The following is a 20,386-nucleotide window of genomic DNA, read 5'->3' as shown; positions in this document are numbered from 1 at the left end:
ACAAACCTTTGTTAGATCTTCCCCTGAGAGGGAAAATAAAAAGTATATTCTCTATAACTAAGCCTTGCCTATCGACAGAAAGGCCCACAAGTGTCTTAACAACAGCTTATTAACATGGCGAATTGTTATTTTTAATACAAATGGAGCTTACCGAGAACCCAAGGGTATTGTTGGGTTGGGTTGCTGCTGCATGACAAACAATAGACATCTCAAACTTCTCTAAACTGTTCAGCTATATCATAAATATTTTGGTTCACATGCAGGAATCTTATGGCAGTAGCATGGTGTAGGCCTAGTATATGTTATGGAAAACAATTTGATATATATTGTCACAAAATGGGCCTTGAATTGAACTTTCTACCATCCTCTACAATTCATTCTCATGAAAAACACAATGCCACGATTGAAAAGCTCCTATTGTTTATTTTGGCATTATTGAAACTGCAGTTAAACATGAGTGTCTAGTATATTCTCCAAGTGATGCAACAAGTGGAACTCAACGGATTTTCTCATGGATTTCCCAAGGGTAGAATAAAGAGAAGTGGTTTCTCCAGTGCTCAATATTGGAATGAATGGGAATAAGTGGGAATAAATTACACATTTCAGTGTATATCATAAATACCCAACAAGTTATGATATTCTCTTTGACATACAGTACATTCACAAGAAAACACAAAAATAAAATCTAAATAACATACTGTATCATACGGACACTGTTCACTCCATCTCAGATCTTCCTCATTTTTTCAATTTTTCTTCTTTTTTTATTTTTACTTATCTATCTTTTACTTAACACTTATTTTTCTTAAAACTACATTGTTGGTTAAGGGCTTGTAAGTAAGCATTTCACTGTAAGGTCTACACCTGTTGTATTCGGCGTATGTGACAGATAAACATTTATTTAATTTGAACATGTAAAGTGTTGGTCCCATGTTTCATGAGCTGAAATAAAGATCCCATACATTTTCCATATGCACAAAAGCTTATTTCTCTCACCGTGATGACTAAGGCGTCACTACAGACCTGGGTTCAATCCCAGGCTGTATCACAGCCGGTCGTGACCGGGAAACCCATGAGGCGGCTCACAATTGGCCCAGCGTCATCCGGGCTAGGGGAGGGTTTGGTCGCCGTGATTTCCTTGTCCCATCGAGCTCTAGCGACTCCTTCTGGCGGGCCTGGCGCCTGCAAGCTGACTTCGGTCGCCAGCTGGACGGTGTTTCCTCCGACGCATTGGTGCGGCTGGCTTCTGGGATAAGTGAGCAGTGTGTCAAGAAGCAGTGCGACTTGGCAGGGTCGTGTTTCGGAGGACGCATGGCTCTCGACCTTTGCCTCTCCTGAGTCCATAGGGGAGTTGCAGCGATGGGGCAACACTGTAACTACCAATTGGATAAAAATATATATATATATCCCGTGACGAAGTCCTGAGGCCCATTGTGAGGCCCATTTTTTAAAACATATCTGTGACCAACAGATTCATATCTGTATTCTTAGTCGTGAAATCAATAGATTAGGGCCTAATGAATTTCTTTCAATTGACTGATTCCCTCATATGAACTGTAACTCAGTAAAATCTTAGAAATTGTTGCATGTTGCGTTTATATTTTTGTTCAGTATACTATGCTATACATTGAACATCTATTTATGTTTAGCTGCTTGAAGAGGCCAAGAGTGTGATGGTAACTCTCTACTGAGTTTATGACACCCCTGCACTGTGGTGGGTCTGGTGGCGCTAAATTAAACTACATTCAGTTATAGAACCTTTTTGGAGATTTGAGATGAGCTTAAAAAATAAATAAATAAATAAATACAACAGACAAATAGACCTCGTCAGCACATAGATTCCGGCGTCAGCATAATCTCAAAACCATAGCTTTCTGTATACCCCATAACCCTCACATAACTCCATGATGGGGTTTCACTATATGTGATTTATGATGAGTAGTGAAATATAGGTGGTGCAACAAGGACCGTCAGTGATTCTCCCTTTGCCAGCAGGTTAGAGTTATTCAGTCAGATTAATCTCCACAGTGTCGGTATCAACTCTCTGAGGAGAATTCCCTTTGTTGTCTTTTAAACCCAATATCCTTATGCTGTGCATTCCTTTTGGGGGAAATATATGAGTCTTATATTATACATTTCCTGGTAGCCTTAAACAGTTCTCTTTAAGGAGCATCAAGATTCCTTCTTTTAAAGATTTGTCTAGAATCATAACTTTAGCTTTTTATAACTTTCAAATGGGAGGGGTTGGCTCTATGTTTATTCTGTTACAAATCTTGAACGTATAACTCCCAAAGCTCCTTTGTCCGACTTTTTAAATATTATGTTGTTTATTCAATCTCGCTAGATCTGTTTATTAAATCTGGTCACTAAGAATAATGGTTCAGTGAACAGTGCATCAACATATTGCATAAATGACTCTGTAAAATAAAAACGTCAACATGATTCATCATGCAACATTTTTGAGGACATCCTATTTTGTTTGAGGTGTGGGACAATTGTCTCCATTGATTTACTGCAAACACAGCAAACACATATACTCAGTACACGACTGATGGACAGTTTGTGTAGCAAAAGGATAGCATCTTTATTTGCCTCTCACCAGAAGCGCTTAATGCTGCATGACAGCTCTATTTTACTGCTGATTTCAACATCATTGCAGCTCAGTGCTCCGGCAGTATGAATAAACGCATTGTAATTTTGTATCTGCTCTTTTTACATGATGTTTGGCTTAATAGTGTTCGTGCCAATGCAGTGTTACTGTGAAATCTTGACTGTGATCTTTTGCTGGATATATGTGTAAATGGAAAAATTGGGTATAGACTGAGGCATACCTTCTCATCATCATCCAAACTCAATCCAGTGGCTACTGTAAACTGTGTGTCTGTAAATCTACCTCTGTACATTCTGTGAGAGTTTAGTTTAATAAATAATCTGTAAGTCTTATAAATAAAATGTATAGGTGTACAATCTAAAAATAAACATCAGCGGTTGATAATGTCATCATGAAACACCATTTCATCTATCAAGCTTGTGAGTTAATTTTTCTCTGTTCTGACAAACCATTTATTTGTAATTTGCATATACACTGAGACACAAGACTACATGAGAGCATTTCATTATTCTGTAGTATGGGTGAGCAGTTTACCCATAGCATCCAGAATATCACCTCTTTCCTGGAACACTCACTTTTTCTAGAATGTAAACTTCCATATTCCATCCCTGACGTTCCATCATGCCTGACTCATGATGGAACCTGTCTGGCAACGGATTTAACCAATCTTTCCTCTGTTGTAAATTGTAAATCTGTATGACTGGAGAGACATCATGTGGACAACAATAATATTGCTTCACCTCTGATCTACAGAACAAGCTTGGCACAGATGGTCACTCTCTTTCACTGATGTCAGACACTGTCAGAGGTCCAGTGGCCACAGATGAGAGGGACGCACGCATGAGTAGGTTGTCCTCAACGCAGCAAAGACAGAACAAACTAATGTAACTCCTCCACCTAGAATACCATAGAAATGGTCAAATGAGTAGCAGTCCTATTCCTTCTCATCACAGTTTGTAATTCTGACAAGGATATGCTGCATGTCAGGTAAGATTACTTATTTTCAGACTCTTAAAATGATTCATGAGAACAGTATTTGTAAACTCATGACCTCAAATACTCTCTGGTCTGCATATGTCTGCTAATGTCAGATCCAAATATGTGATCCTATCTATTAATGATCAAACAAGTGGAATTTGCTATACCACTCATGTAATGCCTGTTGAATATGACTATTTTGTAATAAACTGATAATGAGGTGCTCATGTGTCTGACTGTATAAATAAATATTTTTCTTTTTGGCAGATGGCTCAGTTTTAATTCATTATCAAAAATGAAGAGTTTATCATCCTGATATCTAAGTTATATTATAATAGCAAAAGTCACTTGATTGGTGCAATAGAAAGTGATAGTGTTTTCTTTGTGACTTACAAGCAGGTAGCAGGATAGCAGGACATGAGCCTCACTAGACTCTGCTAATAGGCCTCTAATTCAATTATCTGGGGATCTACCTGGAAAGCTTATAAGGTCATTCAACGTAGAGCATACTCTGTTACTAGTCAGACTAAGGCAACACAATTTATCCTTGGGTGCAGAGTTAAGTATGTGATCAACAAGGTGCATGTGGTTTGGATGCTGAGGATATAGCTTTTTTCAACTTTTTGCAGATTATTCTTTTTTTTTAATTGTGTTACATAGTTTCCCCCAAAATGAATCCAGCTTTTGAGGCCACCTGCGACGTCAATGTGTATAAAAAAATACACAATTCCTTTATGGGGTTTTGGAACGGTATGTCCTACTGTTGGGGTGTTTGTTTGCTTAGCATTGTTCTGTGATTGGAGCACTTTACCATATGTTCAAAACAAAGAGGCTCAATGACTCAGTCAGCATCAAGCCACCCCTCGTTTCCTCATCTGCATCCTGCATTTTAACAAAGGGTCAAGAAAAAGATGCGTGACCCAGAGAGGATCTCAGTTTCCTTTTCTGGTTCCTGGGGAGAGGGTTGTGTAGTACAGAGGTTACCGTCTCTATGCAGATTATTTAGACAACACCTTAGATGTATATGTGGAGACTAGATATATAGAGTAATGTCCAGTTTGATTATTTATAGTCTGCCTATTAAAGAGGTCATATCATTTTCTCTGGCTGTATTTGACTCTCCTGTCCTCTTGTTGCAGGTGCAGGACAGGAAAGGGTCTGATTCACACACTTCTCACAGGAGCTTCCTGTTTCCTCAGCTCTTACATTCTACCAACATGAAGCATTCGTCACATTCTTTCATTAAATGAATGTAGCAAAGTCCTGTCCCAATGGAATACTGACAATATCACGGCTTGGCGTTGACTGTTGACATATGCTCCCAAATGAGATTAAGACAGGAAAACATCACAGTTACACAGAGGGCCTAAGTTGCAAAACAAAAGCACAGTCTTTATCCTAACCTGTTGAACGACTGCCCCAAGATGGCAAACCCCAGCTCACTCTTGGTCACTGATGGGGCAGTGCTGAGCCAGGTTGAAGTGGATCAATATATCCTCTCTGGCATGGCTGAAGTGGATACGTGTGAGTTGGGGTTCACTAGGAAGTATGACCTCATCCCATCCATCGTCTGCTCAGTATGCTTTCTGTTTGGCCTCATCTACTGCTTTTTTGGTATGTTCCTGACCTGTAATAGAGGACAGTTGTAACTTTCACATGTGTACTCTCAAGACATACACATTACAAATATGATAGGCATATCTGCAATCTGCTCCAATATAGATACATAATTATTTAATTCCCAGTTGACCTTTAACCTCATCATATTAAGTGAAACTATTTCATCAGCTCACTTTGAGTCGATGGGCTTACCCTACCTATATTGTAATCTTACAGTATACACAAGAGGGCCAGGTGCCTGGGCTGGGCCAGCCCGGGGTATAAAGTGGATAATCTCTAGGGTAGGCTTGGAAAGAGAGACAGATGGGCCACCTGGTTCTGCTGCATTCCTCTGATAGAGAGTTGGAGAATAGCCACCTGGGATGATTCAGGTAGCCTCCTGGCCTGGTCCAAATCCATTAAACCCAACAGATGCACTCGCCGTGAATGTTGTCTGATAATAGACACGTTTAGATTGTCTTAAACAGACTATGCTTCATGTGAAGTCAACTATGTCTCAAATATTCTGTAAACTGTACAGTATACCAAAGACAAACTCTAGTCTAAAAATGACTTTTTCATTAATAAATCCCAACTCTGTCAAACCTATTACACTTAAAGGACAATTCCGCCACTGTTCAACCTCATATTCATCATCTCCAGCACCATACCAGTGTCTACATATGTGAAAATGCCTCGTTTCTATGATCTGTGGTTAAAAAGATAAGAAGAAAGATCCTAAAAAAAAATGCTTCTCTCTGACATCACAGGGTAGGATTCAAAGTTTTTTTTAAACAGTGATTTTCAAAACCTGCAACAAGTTTCTAGCCAGAGGGGGATATTCTCTTGCTCTACATCACCGTGAATCTCATAGAGTTTGAAAATCACTGTTTTTTAAATGTTTTAACTTTCGATGACATCATAGTGTAGAACTTTTTTACTTACTTTTCTTTCCTACAAAACATAGAAATGCACCGTTTTCACATATGTAGACACTGGTATTGTGCTGGAGATAATGAAAATGAGGTTGAAAAGTGGTGGAGTTGCCCTTTAAGTACACTTTTGCTTCCTTCTTAATCTTGTTACTTAACATCCCCCCAATTGTTTCTCTTTCTTTAGGATACCGCTGCTTTAAGATGGTCATGTTCCTGTCAGGCTTCATGTTTGGGTCTGCACTAGTCTGCCTGTTGTACCATAAGGAGCCTGTGCTGGATACTCAGTTGACTATGGAGACCAAAGCAGGCATCCTCCTGGGAGTGGCTGTGCTCTGTGGCCTGGTGACTATGCTAGTACAGACTGTGGGGCTCATCATTACTGGCCTACATCTGGGTAGTCTGCTCACCCTTGCCAACTTGCTGGTTGTCGGACAGTTTTACAGCCTTACCCCACTATGGGCGCCTCTCGGTGCCCTCCTGGCCACGAGCACCTTTTGTGCCATTCTCACACTGCAGTGGCAGAAACTATTCACTGTGCTCTCCACGGCTGCAGTCGGCGCCGCTGTGGTGATGGCGTGCGTGGACTTCTTTGTGGAGACGTCGCTGCTGGCTGGCCATGCGTACGACATCCTGTCTCAGGTTCCCCCTCGCCCCCTCTGCTGGTACAGCTGGGTTATAACAGGCGTATGTCCTCTATTCAGTCTGATGGGGGTAGTGGTGCAATGGATGCTCACTGCCAAAGGAGTGTCCCACACAGAAGGTGAGTGACACAGTTTCATAAAAACATGGAATGCTTACTTCCTCGGTCATCACTACTTCAGTTGAAACTTAGGTTAAACTTAACATGTAAACTGGTTACAACATAATTCTCTCTTTTTCTGTCCCATGCTAAATTACATTGAATGCCCCCAAGTACCTGTCAGTGGCCGACAAAGACAGGTCCAACTGATGCGAATCAGACAGAGAGATGCCCAGAGACGACCCCAGCAGGGCACTTACCGCCATCGCAAGCCTCCAATCCTGAAGCGCTATGCTGGAGACGTCCTGGCCCCAGTGAGTTACTTCACCACTAATGGGCATGAATGAGCTTGATTAAAACACTTATTTCAAAACGTTTATGCACTTAGCTAATATACATCGTTGTGGTTCATGTCTTAAAAAATACAAATAATTGACCAATGTAAATTATTTTCAATCATCCTAGACCTAGAGAATCAATGTAATGTTTTCCTTACCACTTGCCTTCCAGAGTTACATCCAAAGCACTCGTGACCGCCAGATGGGTTCAGGCTCCTCTACCAGCAGCATCATCAGCAACAGCACAGTCAACCACACCATGATAGACTTTGACTTTGAGACAGGCTCCATGGTGCCCCTGACTGCCTCCTCCCTAGTCTATAGGGTCTGAGGGAAGACCACCAAATACTAGGCATCACCTTCCAGTTCCACTGAGGTGCCCAACACTTGTCTCCAGCAGACCATTCATAGACTGTTTTTTGAGACGACAGACTGATTCTAGAGAAGATTCAACAGACTAAATCACCTTGTTTTGTTTATTATTGACAGTCTTAAGGTATCAGACAGTCAATCGTAATATAACACATTGATCCTACTTCCAATAAATAAAATTGCTTTATTTTAGTCAGTTTGCTAATATACATTTTTGTGAAGACATCCATTGTTACAGTTTTATGCACAGTGTACAAGAGGGGGGAATTCTACGTTTAGGGATTTATATACATTTTACATGCCTTGCACAAGAGATACAGTACATAAAACATCTGTGTAACTCTTGTGTTGTCAAAATAAATAAACATACTTAAATGTTACTATATTTCACCTCAGAGGGTTAGGTGATACATTGGCTAGGCTATGCGGTATGAAAGTCCTGTCTACTTCCGATACGTTTTATCTATAATTTCTCTTCATTATTTATCTTCATATGACAAGCATTAAAAAGGATTTGCCAGTAGATTGTTGACTTGATTCATGATGATGACTGCTAGCTAAGATTTTGAAAGTATGATGTTGACATGATCAGTCCAATCAAAGCTACTGTAGATTTGACGTCATTTTATCTGTGGCTAATGACCTTGAGCCTTCTTGGATGGGCACTTCTAATGTAACTCTATGGCAGCACCCAAGGGGCTTGAATTTTCTAGCTCTACCTTTAGATTTGGCAGTGACATAGCGTCCCCATGAGTGACAGAACACTGAGCAAATCACGGCGCATCTAGAGAACATTACCAACCCCTACGCTCCATATTTTCCGCTGGCTGCCCCACCACCACAAAAAGCACTCAGCTAGGCTGAAACACCTGCATTTTGGAGCTGCCTTACTCAAGAAAGCAAAAAAGAGACCATGTTGGTATGGAGGCTTTATTAACTCAATGATTAATATATTTTTTTTTACATTGTTTGCAAACTGATATGTGACACATATTAATGCCTAAATAACATGCAAAACAGACAACCAAAAACAAACGTGTGCCCCACCTGCCCTGAATGACGGGTCGCCACTGCTCCAGAGTTTTATGTTTACTGTTCCGATATTGTATATTCTGTCTATGTGGACTTGTCTGTATTCTGTTTGTATATTATCTATTGCTGGCAGCACCTTCTCACTAAGGCAAATAATTATATGTATGTGTAAATGTACTTGGTGAATAAAGGTGATTCTGAAATAAAACATCACTGACCTCCAATGGCCTAATTATCACATTGCATCCATTTTTCACTTGTTATGAGAGGGTAGCCCTTATCCACAACTTGTTTATTGTTGATGCGCCAGTACTGGTTCCCTTTAAAAATGTATATATGGCCGTTTGTCCATGTGAAGGCTGCATCTGGGCTGTAGGGTACCCCAGAGAAGAGATGTGATATCGGTTTGGGATACGTGCTGGAGTCCGTTGCCCCAGCTTCATCCCACTGCCAATACTGAGAACCCTTTGGGATAGAATAAAGTGTAACTATTATCTGGTCATCACTCATTCTGAAATGGTCTAGACTAGAGGGTATGTTACATGTTCACACATTAGCCAAAACCATTGTTTGTTTGTTCCTTACCTTGAAGAAGATCACTTTGTTGTTCCGGTTGAAGTACAAGGCTGAATCGACATTAGAGGGAATGCTGGCCAAGTGTTTCGGAAAGCCAATGTCGAGTTTGAATCTGGTATACCTCCACACTTTGTCTCCTGAATTAAGAATATGACAGTGACACATGAAAACTACAATACTGACAGAAATTCCAGAACTGAAACAGGGACAGTGTAGCCTGGTCCAAGATCTGTGTGTGATGTCTTGCCGACTCCTATGGTAGGTTTGGTAAATAATGACAATGAAGTTGGCAAGACAGCACAAACTGATATGGGACCAGGCTAGGGACAGTGTGATGCAGGGCAAAAGGTTTACCTTTCAGGAAGTAGGACTTGTTGGTCCTCTGAGAGTACACAGCTGCATTGAGGCTCCCTGGCAGATCCTTCCACAGCACAGAGATCAGGATGGGTGTGTTGTAGCCAGTAGTGTCAGACACTGTCCACACATACTGACCGCTGAAGACATATGTCTTGCGAAAAGGACCTGGGTGGTCGATAAATATCAGACAAACACTTGTAGATACTGTATATATGAATGAAAGTGCTTTTCTAATTTGCAGTAATTACATAGTTTTTTGTAGGGCAAAAATTGGGATTAAATCTTTACAATACCTACCTAACATAATTGCATCTATGATACTCTTGCAAAGATGTGGTGGACCTGCCTCTAGGGATGAATCATTTGGCTTTCTGGATACTGTTGGACGATTGCCTGGCTTCCCTAAAGGCGAACAGAAAAGACAAATGTTTCAAACACATTTTCACATTTCACATTTTAGTCATTTAGCAGACACTCTTATCCAGAGTGACTTACATTAGTGAGGGCATACATTTTTGTACTGGTCCCCTGTGGGAATCAAACCCCCAACCCTGGCATTGCAAGCACCATGCTCTACCAACTGAGCTACACGGGACATAACGGCTTGAAACTGTATTTATCCTCTGCATACAACATCCACAGGAAATCAAAGTCTGACTATGGAATAATTATATGGCTTATCAGATATTGTCTGTCTTAACTCAATAAAATAAATCATAATCCAGCCCCCACCATACAGAGCTTGGATTCCACGGATATCATCAGGATGCAGTTTGAAGTTGGCATGGTAACCAAAGTAGACAGGTCCCATCAGAGCCTTGTGGTGCTGAGAGTGACCCAGGCCAAGCACGTGACCAATCTCATGGGCTGCTACAATCCTCAGGTTACGGCCAGAGGTCGTCCCCTCTGTCCACTGCTCGTCTTCGTCAAAATGCACAATGCCTGATTCAGGGTTATCTGCGTGGGCTAACACTCCCCCTAATGACAGAGGATGTTTTCAGACAGGTAAACATATAGATGCTATCACATTCAGAGGCATATAGATCATCCAGATCAGACTCATGTCACTTCAGCTGAGATCAGAAAAGCCTTCTTTCACACATTCAAACTGCAGTGTGACTATGGAGTACTCTGACTCTCACCTGGTCCATCGAAGGGCACCGGACATGATCTATCCTTCTTATGAAACGAGATCTTGATGTCTGCTCTTCCCGGAAACAGCACCTCCCGGAAACTCAGGGATGACACCTCACTCCAGTACCTAAACGCAGCCTGGATGGCCGCACGTGCTTTTGCCAGGCCCAAATCTGGGGTGTAATTATAGAGGCGGTAGGTCAACATTTTCTTACGCCAAGTAGAACCTGTGGAAATAGGCATTAGTTAAATATACTAGTCGAAAATAGTTGTATAGCTAAAACATTTATGGCAATGTTTTGTTTTTACCCATAGTTGATTGTGTGGCCATATGTTTGACTCATCAAGTCAAGATCATATAACAATGAAGTCAGAGGAGAATAAATCAAATGACCCACCCATGACTCGATATTTGAGGGATTTGTCATTGAAGGAGTCCTCAATACCACACCGAGGTCGTTTCATCATTGCCAATGTGGCCTCGTTGAGTGTCCCTGAGACGGCCAAGTTAGTTGCCTTCTGGAAGGTTCTAAAGTTATAATGGGTAAGATAAATGTTAATGAGACACATACAGTACCAGTCAAAAGTTTGGACACACCTACTTATTCAAGGATTTTTCTTTATTTGTACTATTTTCTACATAGTAGAATAATAGTGATGGCATCAAAACTATGAAATAACACATTTTATTTATTTTATTTTTGATTTCACCTTTATTTAACCAGGTAAGCCAGTTGAGAACAAGTACTCATTTACAACTGCGACCTGGCCAAGATAATGCAAAGCAGTGCGATAAAAACAACAACAACACAGAGTTACACATGGGATAAACAAAACGTACAGTCAAAAACACAATAGAAAATCTATATACAGTGTGTGCAAATGTAGTAAGTTATGGAGGTAAGGCAATAAATAGGCCATAGTGCAAAATAATTAAAATGTTGTATTAACACTGGAGTGATAGATGTGCAAAAGATTATGTGCAAATAGAGATACTGGGGTGCAAATGAGCAAAATAAATAACAATATGGGGATGAGGTAGTTGGGTGGGCTAATTACAGATGGGCTGTGTACAGGTGCAGTGATCGGTATGCTGCTCTGACAACTGATGCTTAAAGTTAGTGAGGGAGAAAAGAGTCTCCAGCTTCAGAGATTTTTGCAGTTCGTTCCAGTCATTGGCAGCAGAGAACTGGAAGGAATGGCGGCCAAAGGAGGTGTTGGCTTTGGGGATGACCAGTGAGATATACCTGCTGGAGTGCATACTATGGGTGGGTGTTGCTATGGTGACCAATGAGCTAAGATAAGGCGGGGATTTGCCTAGCAGTGATTTATAGATGACCTGGAGCCAGTGGGTTTGGCGACGAATATGTAGTGAGGGCCAGCCAACGAGAGCGTACAGGTCACAATGGTGGGTAGTATATGGGGCTTTGGTGACAAAACAGATGGCACTGTGATAGACTACATCCAATTTGCTGAGTAGAGTGTTGGAGGCTATTTTGTAAATGACATCGCCAAAGTCAAGGATCGGTAGGATAGTCAGTTTTACGAGGGCATGTTTGGCAGCATGAGTGAAGGAGGCTTTGTTGCGAAATAGGAAGCCGATTCTAGATTTAACTTTGAATTGGAGATGCTTAATGTGAGTCTGGAAGGAGAGTTTACGGTCTAACCAGACACCTAGGTATTTGTAGTTGTCCACATATTCTAAGTCAGACCCGCCGAGAGTAGTGATTCTAGTCGGGCGGGCGAGTGCAAGCAGCGTTCAAATTGAAGAGCATGCATTTAGTTTTACTAGTGTTTAAGAGCAGTTGGAGGCTACAGAAGGAGTGTTGTATGGCGTTGAAGCTCGTTTGGAGGTTTGTTAACACAGTGTCCAATGAAGGGCCAGATGTATACAAAATGGTGTCGTCCGCATAGAGGTGGAGCGACATCCTTGATATACACAGAGAATAGAGTCGGCCCGAGAATTGAACCCTGTGGCACCCCCATAGAGACTGCCAGAGGTCCAGACAACAGGCCCTCCGATTTGACACATTGAACTCTATCTGAGAAGTAGTTGGTGAACCAGGCGAGGCAGTCATTTGAGAAACCAAGGCTATTTAGTCTGCCAATAAGAATGCGGTGATTGACAGAGTCGAAAGCCTTGGCCAGGTCGATGAAGATGGCTGCACAGTACTGTCTTTTATCGATCGCGGTTATAATATCGTTTAGGACCTTGAGCGTGGCTGAGGTGCACCCATGACCAGCTCGGAAACCAGATTGCATAGCGGAGAAGGTATGGTGGGATTCGAAATGGTCGGTGATCTGTTTGTTAACTTGGCTTTTAAATACTTTCGAAAGGCAGGGCAGGATGGATATAGGTCTGTAACAGTTTGGATTTAGATTGTCACCCCCTTTGAAGAGGGGGATGACCGCGGCAGCTTTCCAATCTCTGGGGATCTCAGACGATACGAGAGGTTGAACAGGCTAGTAATAGGGTTTGCGACAATTTTGGCGGCTAATTTTAGAAAGAAAGGGTCCAGATTGTGGAATCATGTAGTAACCAAAAAGGTGTTAAACAAATCAAAATATATTTCATATTTGAGATTCTTCAAAGTAGCCAACCTTTGCCTTGATGACAGCTTTGCACACTCTTGGCATACTCTCAACCAGCTTCATGAGGTAGTCACCTGGAATGCATTTCAATTAAAAGGTGTGCCTTGTTAAAAGTTAATTTGTGGAATTTCTTTCCTTCTTAATGCATTTGAGCCAATCAGTTGTGTTGTGACAAGGTAGGAGTGGTATACAGAAGATAGCCCTATTTGTTAAAAGAGCAAGTCCATATTATGGCAAGAACAGCTCAAATAAGCAAAGAGAAACGACAGTCCATCATTACTTTAAGACATGAAGGTCAGTCAACACGGAACATTTCAAGAACTTTGAAAGTTTCTTCAAGGTCAGTCACAAAAACCATCAAGCGCTATGATGAAACTGGCTCTCATGAGGACCGCCACAGGAAAGGAAGACCCAGAGTTACCTCTGCTGCAGAGGATAGGTTCATTAGAGTTACCAGCCTCAGAAATTGCAGCCCATATAAATGCTTCACAGAGTTCAAGTAACAGACACATCTCAACATCAACTGTTCAGAGGAGACTGTGTGAATCAGGCCTTCATAGTCGAATTGCTGCAAAGAAACCACTACTAAGGGACACCAATAAGAAGAAGAGACTTGCTTGGGCCAAGAAACATGAGCAATGGACATTAGACCGGTGGAAATCTGTCCTTCGGTCTGATGAGTCCAAATGTGAGTTTTTTTGGTTCCAACCTCCGTGTCTTTGTGAGACGCAGAGTAGGTGAACGGATGATCTCTGCATGTGTGGTTCCCACCGTGAAGCATGGAGGAGGGGGTGTGATGGTGCTTTGCTGGTGACACTGTCTGTGATTTATTTAGAATTCAAGGCACACTTAACCTCTTAAGGATCGGACCCTTTTTTTCCAATTTTCGCCTAAAATGACATACCCAAATCTAACTGCCTGTAGCTCAGGACCTGAAGCAAGGATATGCATATTCTTGATACCATTTGAAAGGAAACACTTTGAAGTTTGTAGAAATGTGAAATTAATGTAGGAGAATATAACACATTAGATATGGTAAAAGATAATACAAACAAAAAAACATGCGTTTTCTAATTATTATTTTTTCCATCATCTTTGAAATGTAAGAGAAAGGCCACAATATAATATTGCAGTTTAGGCGCAATTTAGATTTTGGCCACTAGATGGAAGCAGTGTGTGTGCAAAGTTTCAGATTGATCCAGTGAACCGTCCCATAGAGGTTTTAACCAGCATGGCTACCACAGCATTCTGCAGCGATACGCCATCCCATCTGGTTTGCGCTTAGAGGGACTATCATTTGTTTTTCAACAGGACAATGACCCAACACACTATTTTACCAAGAAGGAGAGTGATGGAGTGCTGCATCAGATGACCTGGCCTCCACAATCACCCGACCTCAACCCAATTGAGATGGTTTGGGATGAGTTGGACCGCAGAGTGAAGGAAAAGCAGCCAACAAGTAAGTGCTCAGCATATGTGGCAACTCCTTCAAGACTGTTGGAAAAGCATTCCTCATGAAGCTGGTTGAGAGAATGCCAAGAGTGTGCAAAGCTGTCATCAAGGCAAAGAGTGGCTACTTTGAAGAATCTAAAATATAACATATATTTTGATTTGTTTAACACTTCTTTGGTTACTACATGATTCCATATGTGTTATTTCATAGTTTTGATGTCTTCACTATTATTCTACAATGTAGAAAATAGTAAAAAATTAAGAAAAACCCTTGAATGAGTAGGTGTGTCCAAACTTTTGACTGGTACTGTATGTAGTCATACAGTAAGTATCGAGTATGAGTAAGCTAGTTGAAAGGCAGCCAAAAGCAGAAGAAAAAAGAGAGAACATACTACGAAGTGTGATGTTTAGTGGTTACCTTAGTGCCTCTGTGATTTCTTCAGTCTGATAAACCTGGCTCTTACTACTGTCCAGTGGGATGTGTAGGTAGCCATAGTTCCTTAAATAGGCCTAAGATGTGACAGTATTAGTACGTACATGTTTGGTATGAAAACAAACAGTTGGCTAAAGCACAAACCAGGCTGTTTAGTAAATAACGAATTGCAGCAGTTCTCATTGGTAATCTACTATACAGTATATTCTTACCATTGCTTCCATGATTTCCTCCCTGTTCAAGGCAATGGACGACACAGTTGTCAGCAAGACAAGAAACAGCATGTACTCCATTTGAAAATCCGTTCTATGATAGTTTAAGTACTATATCTCATTTTCTCTTCAGTAAGCTAGTGTGATGAAAATAGCAAAAAACGTATTTACTATTTCAGGTCTCTATCCAAGAAAATATGATGCAATATTTGAGGTAAAGTTGAACCATTTAGATTATTATTCTAAGCTTAGTCCTTCATTTCCATTCTGTTGGTCCCTGTCTTATAATGTTCCCTGGAAGTCTGTAGTTTATGGTTTAATACCCAGTTTTTATACCATCGTCTGCCCACTAGGACCCGTTTCCAACCACACAATAAACCATTAGAGGAATGCAGTCTGGGATTACTTTAGAGCAAATAAATACTCCAGACACTGACAGCAACTCTTGAAGTACACTGCCCACTTTCACACCAACTATCCAAAAAGCTATCCCCTTTCAACTGATTAAATTGCCTCTAAATACACACTCTTGCGTCAGAGGAACACAAAATCATTAAGTCAATAAAACTACCAATAACTTTTAAAGGTCTATTTTTGGTCCGTTTTAAGGACAACTGAGACAAGGTTACAATACAGATGGTGTCTTCAATACATCTAATATTGCAAAGTTAATGAACAATGAAACATTGTAGTGATTCACTACCAGGGAAAGACCATGTGTGTGAAAGATTTACAAAATGTATCACTTAAGTCTCTCCATAAATACCATGTAGTCTGTGAGACAAAAACCTCTTCCTCCAGTAATGTAAATCATGATTTTTAAAACTGTCCTATGTGAGAAAAACAACTAACCACATTTCCATTCCGAGACAACCGTTAATTCGTATGTTTATATATAAAGATCCATTAACACATCAATGTTACATGTAAGCTTCTCGATGTCACCACAACAATACTCCCTATGCCCTGTCATCAGGGGAGATACAGTTTTAGTCATTTCCACTGAGCCCAGCTTTGCCTGATTTCCCCTGTAGAGGGAGCTATCTATTTAATCTCACAGCAGCATTAAAATAACCTTTCATATGAGTGATGTTTATAATGTTGTAAACCATGAATCGCTTCATTATGTACACAAATTCAAACTATTTCAAGTCATCCAATCATTGGTAAAATGTGTATCACTTCAGTGCACAGATGGGTCAACAAAACGGCATTCTCTTGAATAGGGGATTTCTGTATCTTTAATGCAATAAATAATATTCTATGCTATTCTCTTGACAGATACAGGTAAAAAAAAAAAAAAAAGTTAAGAAACTCACAGTAAAAAGACTGAGCACTAAAATAAATGCTATTACAACTATGAATGGCCAATAAGTTAATAGCCAATACAAGCGTTGGGGATCAGTTCAATTGTTTTAAAAGTACATTTCAAATTAAGAGAAAAACATGGCTGTCTCATTGTCGTTCGTTAATTGGTTTTTGGAGAAAGTGTGGGAAAAGCATGATCAGTTCTTGTCAACAACATAACTTGAGGTGTTGGGTTTATGTACACTTGGTATTCCAAAGCCAAAGTTAATGTTGATTGGCTGTTTGATAACACCAAATCCCCGAAAAATGTTCGCAAGGGAAGCTCATCAATGCAGATGTAAATGTCTATTTCTTTTAGAACTTGGTGTTTGTATTTTCCAACAGTCTAACTTCCACAACTGGTCTACTGCCCTTTTGACAACCTTTTTAATCTCATGAATCCTCTTCAAGCTGCAGCAACTCGTCCTGTATGGCCTTGGCCCTCCCAAGCTTATCCAGCTGCTCTTTTGTAGCTTGCGCAATCTCCCCAGAGTCCAGTTTCTGCTGCAGCTCCTCAACCTGCCTCAGCTTCTTTTTCAGGTTCTTGATCTTCTTGGCCTTTTCTGCTGCTGCTCCTGAAGGGTCATTAGTAGCTTCAGCTGGGTTAGATGCAGCCATCTCACTGTCACCGCCCTCTGCAATCGCCACATTCGCAACAGCATTTATAAGTGCTTCCACATTGCTATCCGGGCCTTGCAGCTTGCGCTTTTCCTTGCGTTTCATGTTTCGCTTGGCTGTCTTGGAAAGCCCAGCTGTCTCACTCTCTGCAATGCCAGGGATCCCCTGCTGCTGCTGCCTTGCCTGGGCCGCATCCCCGGGGCTCATACCTGGTGGCAGGTCGGGCTTGCCCTTGAAGAACTTCACAAATTTATTCTCGTAGCTGAAAACAAAGAGATTCGCAGAGAGGAAATTAGGAAACAACCATTTTATAGCAGAGGCTTCTAACAAAATGAATACAACATTAGTATAAAGGTTGACTTGACAGAGGTCACTTTTAGGTAGCATTACTTACACAGGGACTTCTTCCTGAGGGGTATAACCATCCTTCACTTTCCGAGGCTTTCTCCAGGTTCCATCAGGTCGCTGTGTAGCAGCAATGTATTTCCCTATAACAGGAGGCGCAAACAAATATTACAAATTCACTGAAAACCATGCATTTACATTTGAACCAATTAATGTGTTTTGCTCAGTTGGTAGACTAAGGCTTGCTAAAACATTGATATGTGTGTGTGTTACAACAATATACAGCTGTACTACAGTGCATTAGCTAGCCACATTTGCATCGGCACTAGCAAGAACAGGACCCAGAACAATCCAACATAATTTAAAGTTTTATAGCCGCTAGCTAGCCAAATTGACACTGGATTACTGGCTAGCTAGTTAACGTTACTGTTGTGACTACAGGTAACTTAGAAAGATTTAGCTAGCTAATGCATTTCAAATGAGCCACTTGCTGCTGCTACTATAGCCCATTCGTAGACGGTAATGCTAAACATATACTGTCTAGGAATGTGCAAGTTTCCCTTTCAAGACGATTCGATACATAACCTAGATACATTGGCGCCGATACATTTCAGTTTGATTAGAAGAACGAGTCGATGCGATGCACTAACAGTTGTTGCATAAACAATTATTTTCCATTCCAAATTAAAATCTGCTGCTGATGGAGCTCATGATCTGGACCTTTGAGCCGGATATGTCTGAGCCGACTGTGTGTGTGTGTGAATGATGTATATGTCTATGGTGTATGTACGCGCCTGAGCTGAGCCAGAAGGGAAACTGAGCATCTTCCACCTCACTATTAGTTAGTAATGTTTGATTTTTGTCTCAGCCAGTTCCACTCTCTTTTTTCATTGTTCCCTTCTGATTAGGGACTGATTTAGACCCGGGACACCAGGTGTGTGCAATTAATTATCAGGAAGAAACAGAAAACCATCAGGCTCCGGACCTCGTAGGCTAAGAGTTGAGTACCCCTGGTTTAGACCATTTGGAAGTTGATAATCGGAGTGAGCTCTTCTCCTGTTTCAACCATGCAGTGCTAGTAGCAAAAGTGATTGCTGTCCTCATTATGAAATTATTAACTTTACCCTGCATATCAAAAAACGTGACACGCAGATGTGCCAGATCAGGAATAGGCCTACTTCTCGCTGGTCAGCGCGCAAAACTGCGCACAGCACGCACTTTGACTAAGCCAGGGGTTTTAAAACTTCTCCTCTGGGACTCTTAGCCGTTCCATGTATTATAACTATTGCACAGCTAGCATACCTGATTCAACTTCTCAACTAATATCAATTCCTTTACTATGAATTGTGAAAGGCCTGGAGGTCCTCGAGGAGAGGTTTGAAAACCGCTGGACTACACTCCTTAACAGTAAATTAGTGGGCTACTGTAGTCTGATGAATCAGGCTGTAGTACACAATTAATTGGTATATACAGCCTGAAACATTTGTGCAAAAAGGCTAGCCAACATAATCTAGTTTCCCATATAGCTAACGTAAGATAGTTAAGACATAGCTATTAACTATAAATATTATCTAGTAGTAACGTTGGCTACGCTAGCTATCTGTTAGCTTGAGTTTAGTCAGCTAGCTAACTACGTTAACTGGTGTGTTTGTTAGCTAGCTAACTGGTTAGCCAGCAGCAGCACACTTGGACAATGTGTTCGCGCCACAACGCGAGCGTTGCTGGGTTACTGTTCTGGGGAAGCGATCTAAAGACAAACGGGTTAGTCATTCTAAATTGTATTTATTCTCAAACTCCAACAATATTTAATCAGCGTTCTGACTTAAATCAGCCTTACCAGAGTCATCTTCAACATAGGGAGTTGCCATTTGAGCCATTTTGCTCAGTTAACTATTTCCGTTGGCTGGTAGAAATGACAGGAAGTGATGTCCTCCTTGCTGCCCAGAAAAGATACTAGAAACAATTTAGTCCAATCAATGTAAGCTCAATATGATGTGGCTGTCAATGGTTCTGATTTGTGTATGTGTGTTCCTGCAAGTAGAAAAAACATGTTGACTCACCCTATTTGTAGAGAAATGCCATCCTCCTCTCTTTCATGTTGAAACGGTCTATCACTCTGTCATACAGTACAGCTTTATGTGTTGTTGTCCTAGGCTACCTGGCTAAAATGCTTCCTCTCCAGCCTAACTTCCTGTCATGGGCAACGCCAGCTAGTTAACATTAGCCTTCTACATATTGAACTTCCATCCTCTCTGGGCAGGGGCACAATGTATGAATTAGTGGTTGGATCAGAATCGCCTTTATAATCATTGGCAATATGGAGAATTAAGTAAAACCACAAGTCCAAATCCCTATCTCCATCCATGGCTAATTTAGGAAAGGGCCAATTTTAGCTAGCTAGCCACTGGAGGACACCAACACAACGAGATTCAACAATGAAAGTTGTTTCTGTCAATGAAGTATGCTCTCAATGCAATTTGATAGGAAAGATGCCAAATCCAAATTGGCTTCCTTTGACACTTTTTTGGGTGCTCCAGGACCATTCACAGTTGAGCTCACTCAGTTTAGCTCAAAGCTGATTGGCCATTATGTTATACTTTTAATCAAGGGAGGCCAAATGCTCGCTGGCTTTCAAGTTTCAAGTTTTAATGTCACATGCACAAGCACAGTGGAATGCCTTTCTTGCAAACTCAAAACCAAACAATGCAATAATCAA

General features: G+C 41.0%; 3 protein-coding genes and 1 long non-coding RNA gene across 5 annotated transcripts; 1 reads left to right on the top strand and 3 right to left on the bottom strand.

Moving 5' to 3' along the window:
• Window positions 1-3,435: 3,435 nt before the first annotated feature.
• LOC121546716 (transmembrane protein 198) lies at window positions 3,436-8,098 on the top strand. Of its 2 annotated transcripts, XM_041857951.2 has the most exons (5): window positions 3,436-3,598; window positions 4,729-5,203; window positions 6,308-6,883; window positions 7,037-7,176; window positions 7,373-8,098. In XM_041857951.2, exons 2-5 carry the CDS (start codon window positions 5,014-5,016, stop codon window positions 7,529-7,531), a joined length of 1,065 nt encoding a protein of 354 aa, XP_041713885.1. In that variant the 5' UTR covers window positions 3,436-3,598; window positions 4,729-5,013; the 3' UTR covers window positions 7,532-8,098. The 2 variants fall into 2 exon arrangements, with proteins under 2 accessions (XP_041713885.1, XP_041713886.1); XM_041857952.2 differs by lacking the exon at window positions 4,729-5,203.
• A 477-nt stretch (window positions 8,099-8,575) lies between these two features.
• LOC121546717 lies at window positions 8,576-9,624 on the bottom strand. Its single transcript, XR_005996405.2, has 3 exons — window positions 9,535-9,624; window positions 9,190-9,317; window positions 8,576-9,069 (listed from the first exon to the last, which is right to left on the bottom strand). It is a non-coding gene; the product is annotated as an uncharacterized LOC121546717 (long non-coding RNA).
• Window positions 9,625-9,896: 272 nt separating this feature from the next.
• LOC121546484 (matrix metalloproteinase-19-like) lies at window positions 9,897-15,372 on the bottom strand. The gene is made up of 6 exons (XM_041857750.2): window positions 15,361-15,372; window positions 15,134-15,225; window positions 11,070-11,200; window positions 10,680-10,898; window positions 10,275-10,515; window positions 9,897-9,939 (listed from the first exon to the last, which is right to left on the bottom strand). The coding sequence occupies exons 1-6, from the start codon at window positions 15,370-15,372 to the stop codon at window positions 9,897-9,899; spliced, it is 738 nt and encodes a 245-aa protein (XP_041713684.2).
• Window positions 15,373-16,573: 1,201 nt separating this feature from the next.
• LOC121546718 (partner of Y14 and mago B) lies at window positions 16,574-19,606 on the bottom strand. The gene is made up of 3 exons (XM_041857953.2): window positions 19,508-19,606; window positions 17,720-17,813; window positions 16,574-17,587 (listed from the first exon to the last, which is right to left on the bottom strand). The coding sequence occupies exons 1-3, from the start codon at window positions 19,545-19,547 to the stop codon at window positions 17,101-17,103; spliced, it is 621 nt and encodes a 206-aa protein (XP_041713887.1). The 5' UTR covers window positions 19,548-19,606; the 3' UTR covers window positions 16,574-17,100.
• Window positions 19,607-20,386: the final 780 nt, after the last annotated feature.

This window comes from Coregonus clupeaformis, chromosome 30 (genome assembly GCF_020615455.1).
Source record: "Coregonus clupeaformis isolate EN_2021a chromosome 30, ASM2061545v1, whole genome shotgun sequence".
In the NCBI taxonomy this organism is placed as follows: domain Eukaryota; kingdom Metazoa; phylum Chordata; class Actinopteri; order Salmoniformes; family Salmonidae; genus Coregonus; species Coregonus clupeaformis.
The sequence above is the reverse complement of the archived record's forward strand: the minus strand, read 5'-3'. Positions and strand labels throughout refer to the sequence as shown.

Bases quoted from the DNA above. Each gene is read 5' to 3' on its own strand.
- LOC121546484 (XM_041857750.2), bottom strand. The intron at 10,516-10,679 runs GTGAGAGTCAGA...CTCTGTCATTAG, and splicing joins GGTGCCCTTCGATGGACCAG to GGGGAGTGTTAGCCCACGCA. The intron at 9,940-10,274 runs GTATGGTGGGGG...GTTCGCCTTTAG, and splicing joins ATCCGTGGAATCCAAGCTCT to GGAAGCCAGGCAATCGTCCA.
- LOC121546716 (XM_041857951.2), top strand. From the start codon at position 5,014: ATGGCAAACCCCAGCTCACTCTTGGTCACTGATGGGGCAGTGCTGAGC. The intron at 5,204-6,307 runs GTATGTTCCTGA...CTCTTTCTTTAG, and splicing joins CCTCATCTACTGCTTTTTTG to GATACCGCTGCTTTAAGATG. The intron at 7,177-7,372 runs GTGAGTTACTTC...CTTGCCTTCCAG, and splicing joins CTGGAGACGTCCTGGCCCCA to AGTTACATCCAAAGCACTCG.
- LOC121546718 (XM_041857953.2), bottom strand. From the start codon at position 19,547: ATGGCTCAAATGGCAACTCCCTATGTTGAAGATGACTCTG. The intron at 17,814-19,507 runs GTAAGGCTGATT...CTCCTGTTATAG, and splicing joins CTATGTTGAAGATGACTCTG to GGAAATACATTGCTGCTACA. The intron at 17,588-17,719 runs GTAAGTAATGCT...CTTTGTTTTCAG, and splicing joins CCTCAGGAAGAAGTCCCTGT to CTACGAGAATAAATTTGTGA.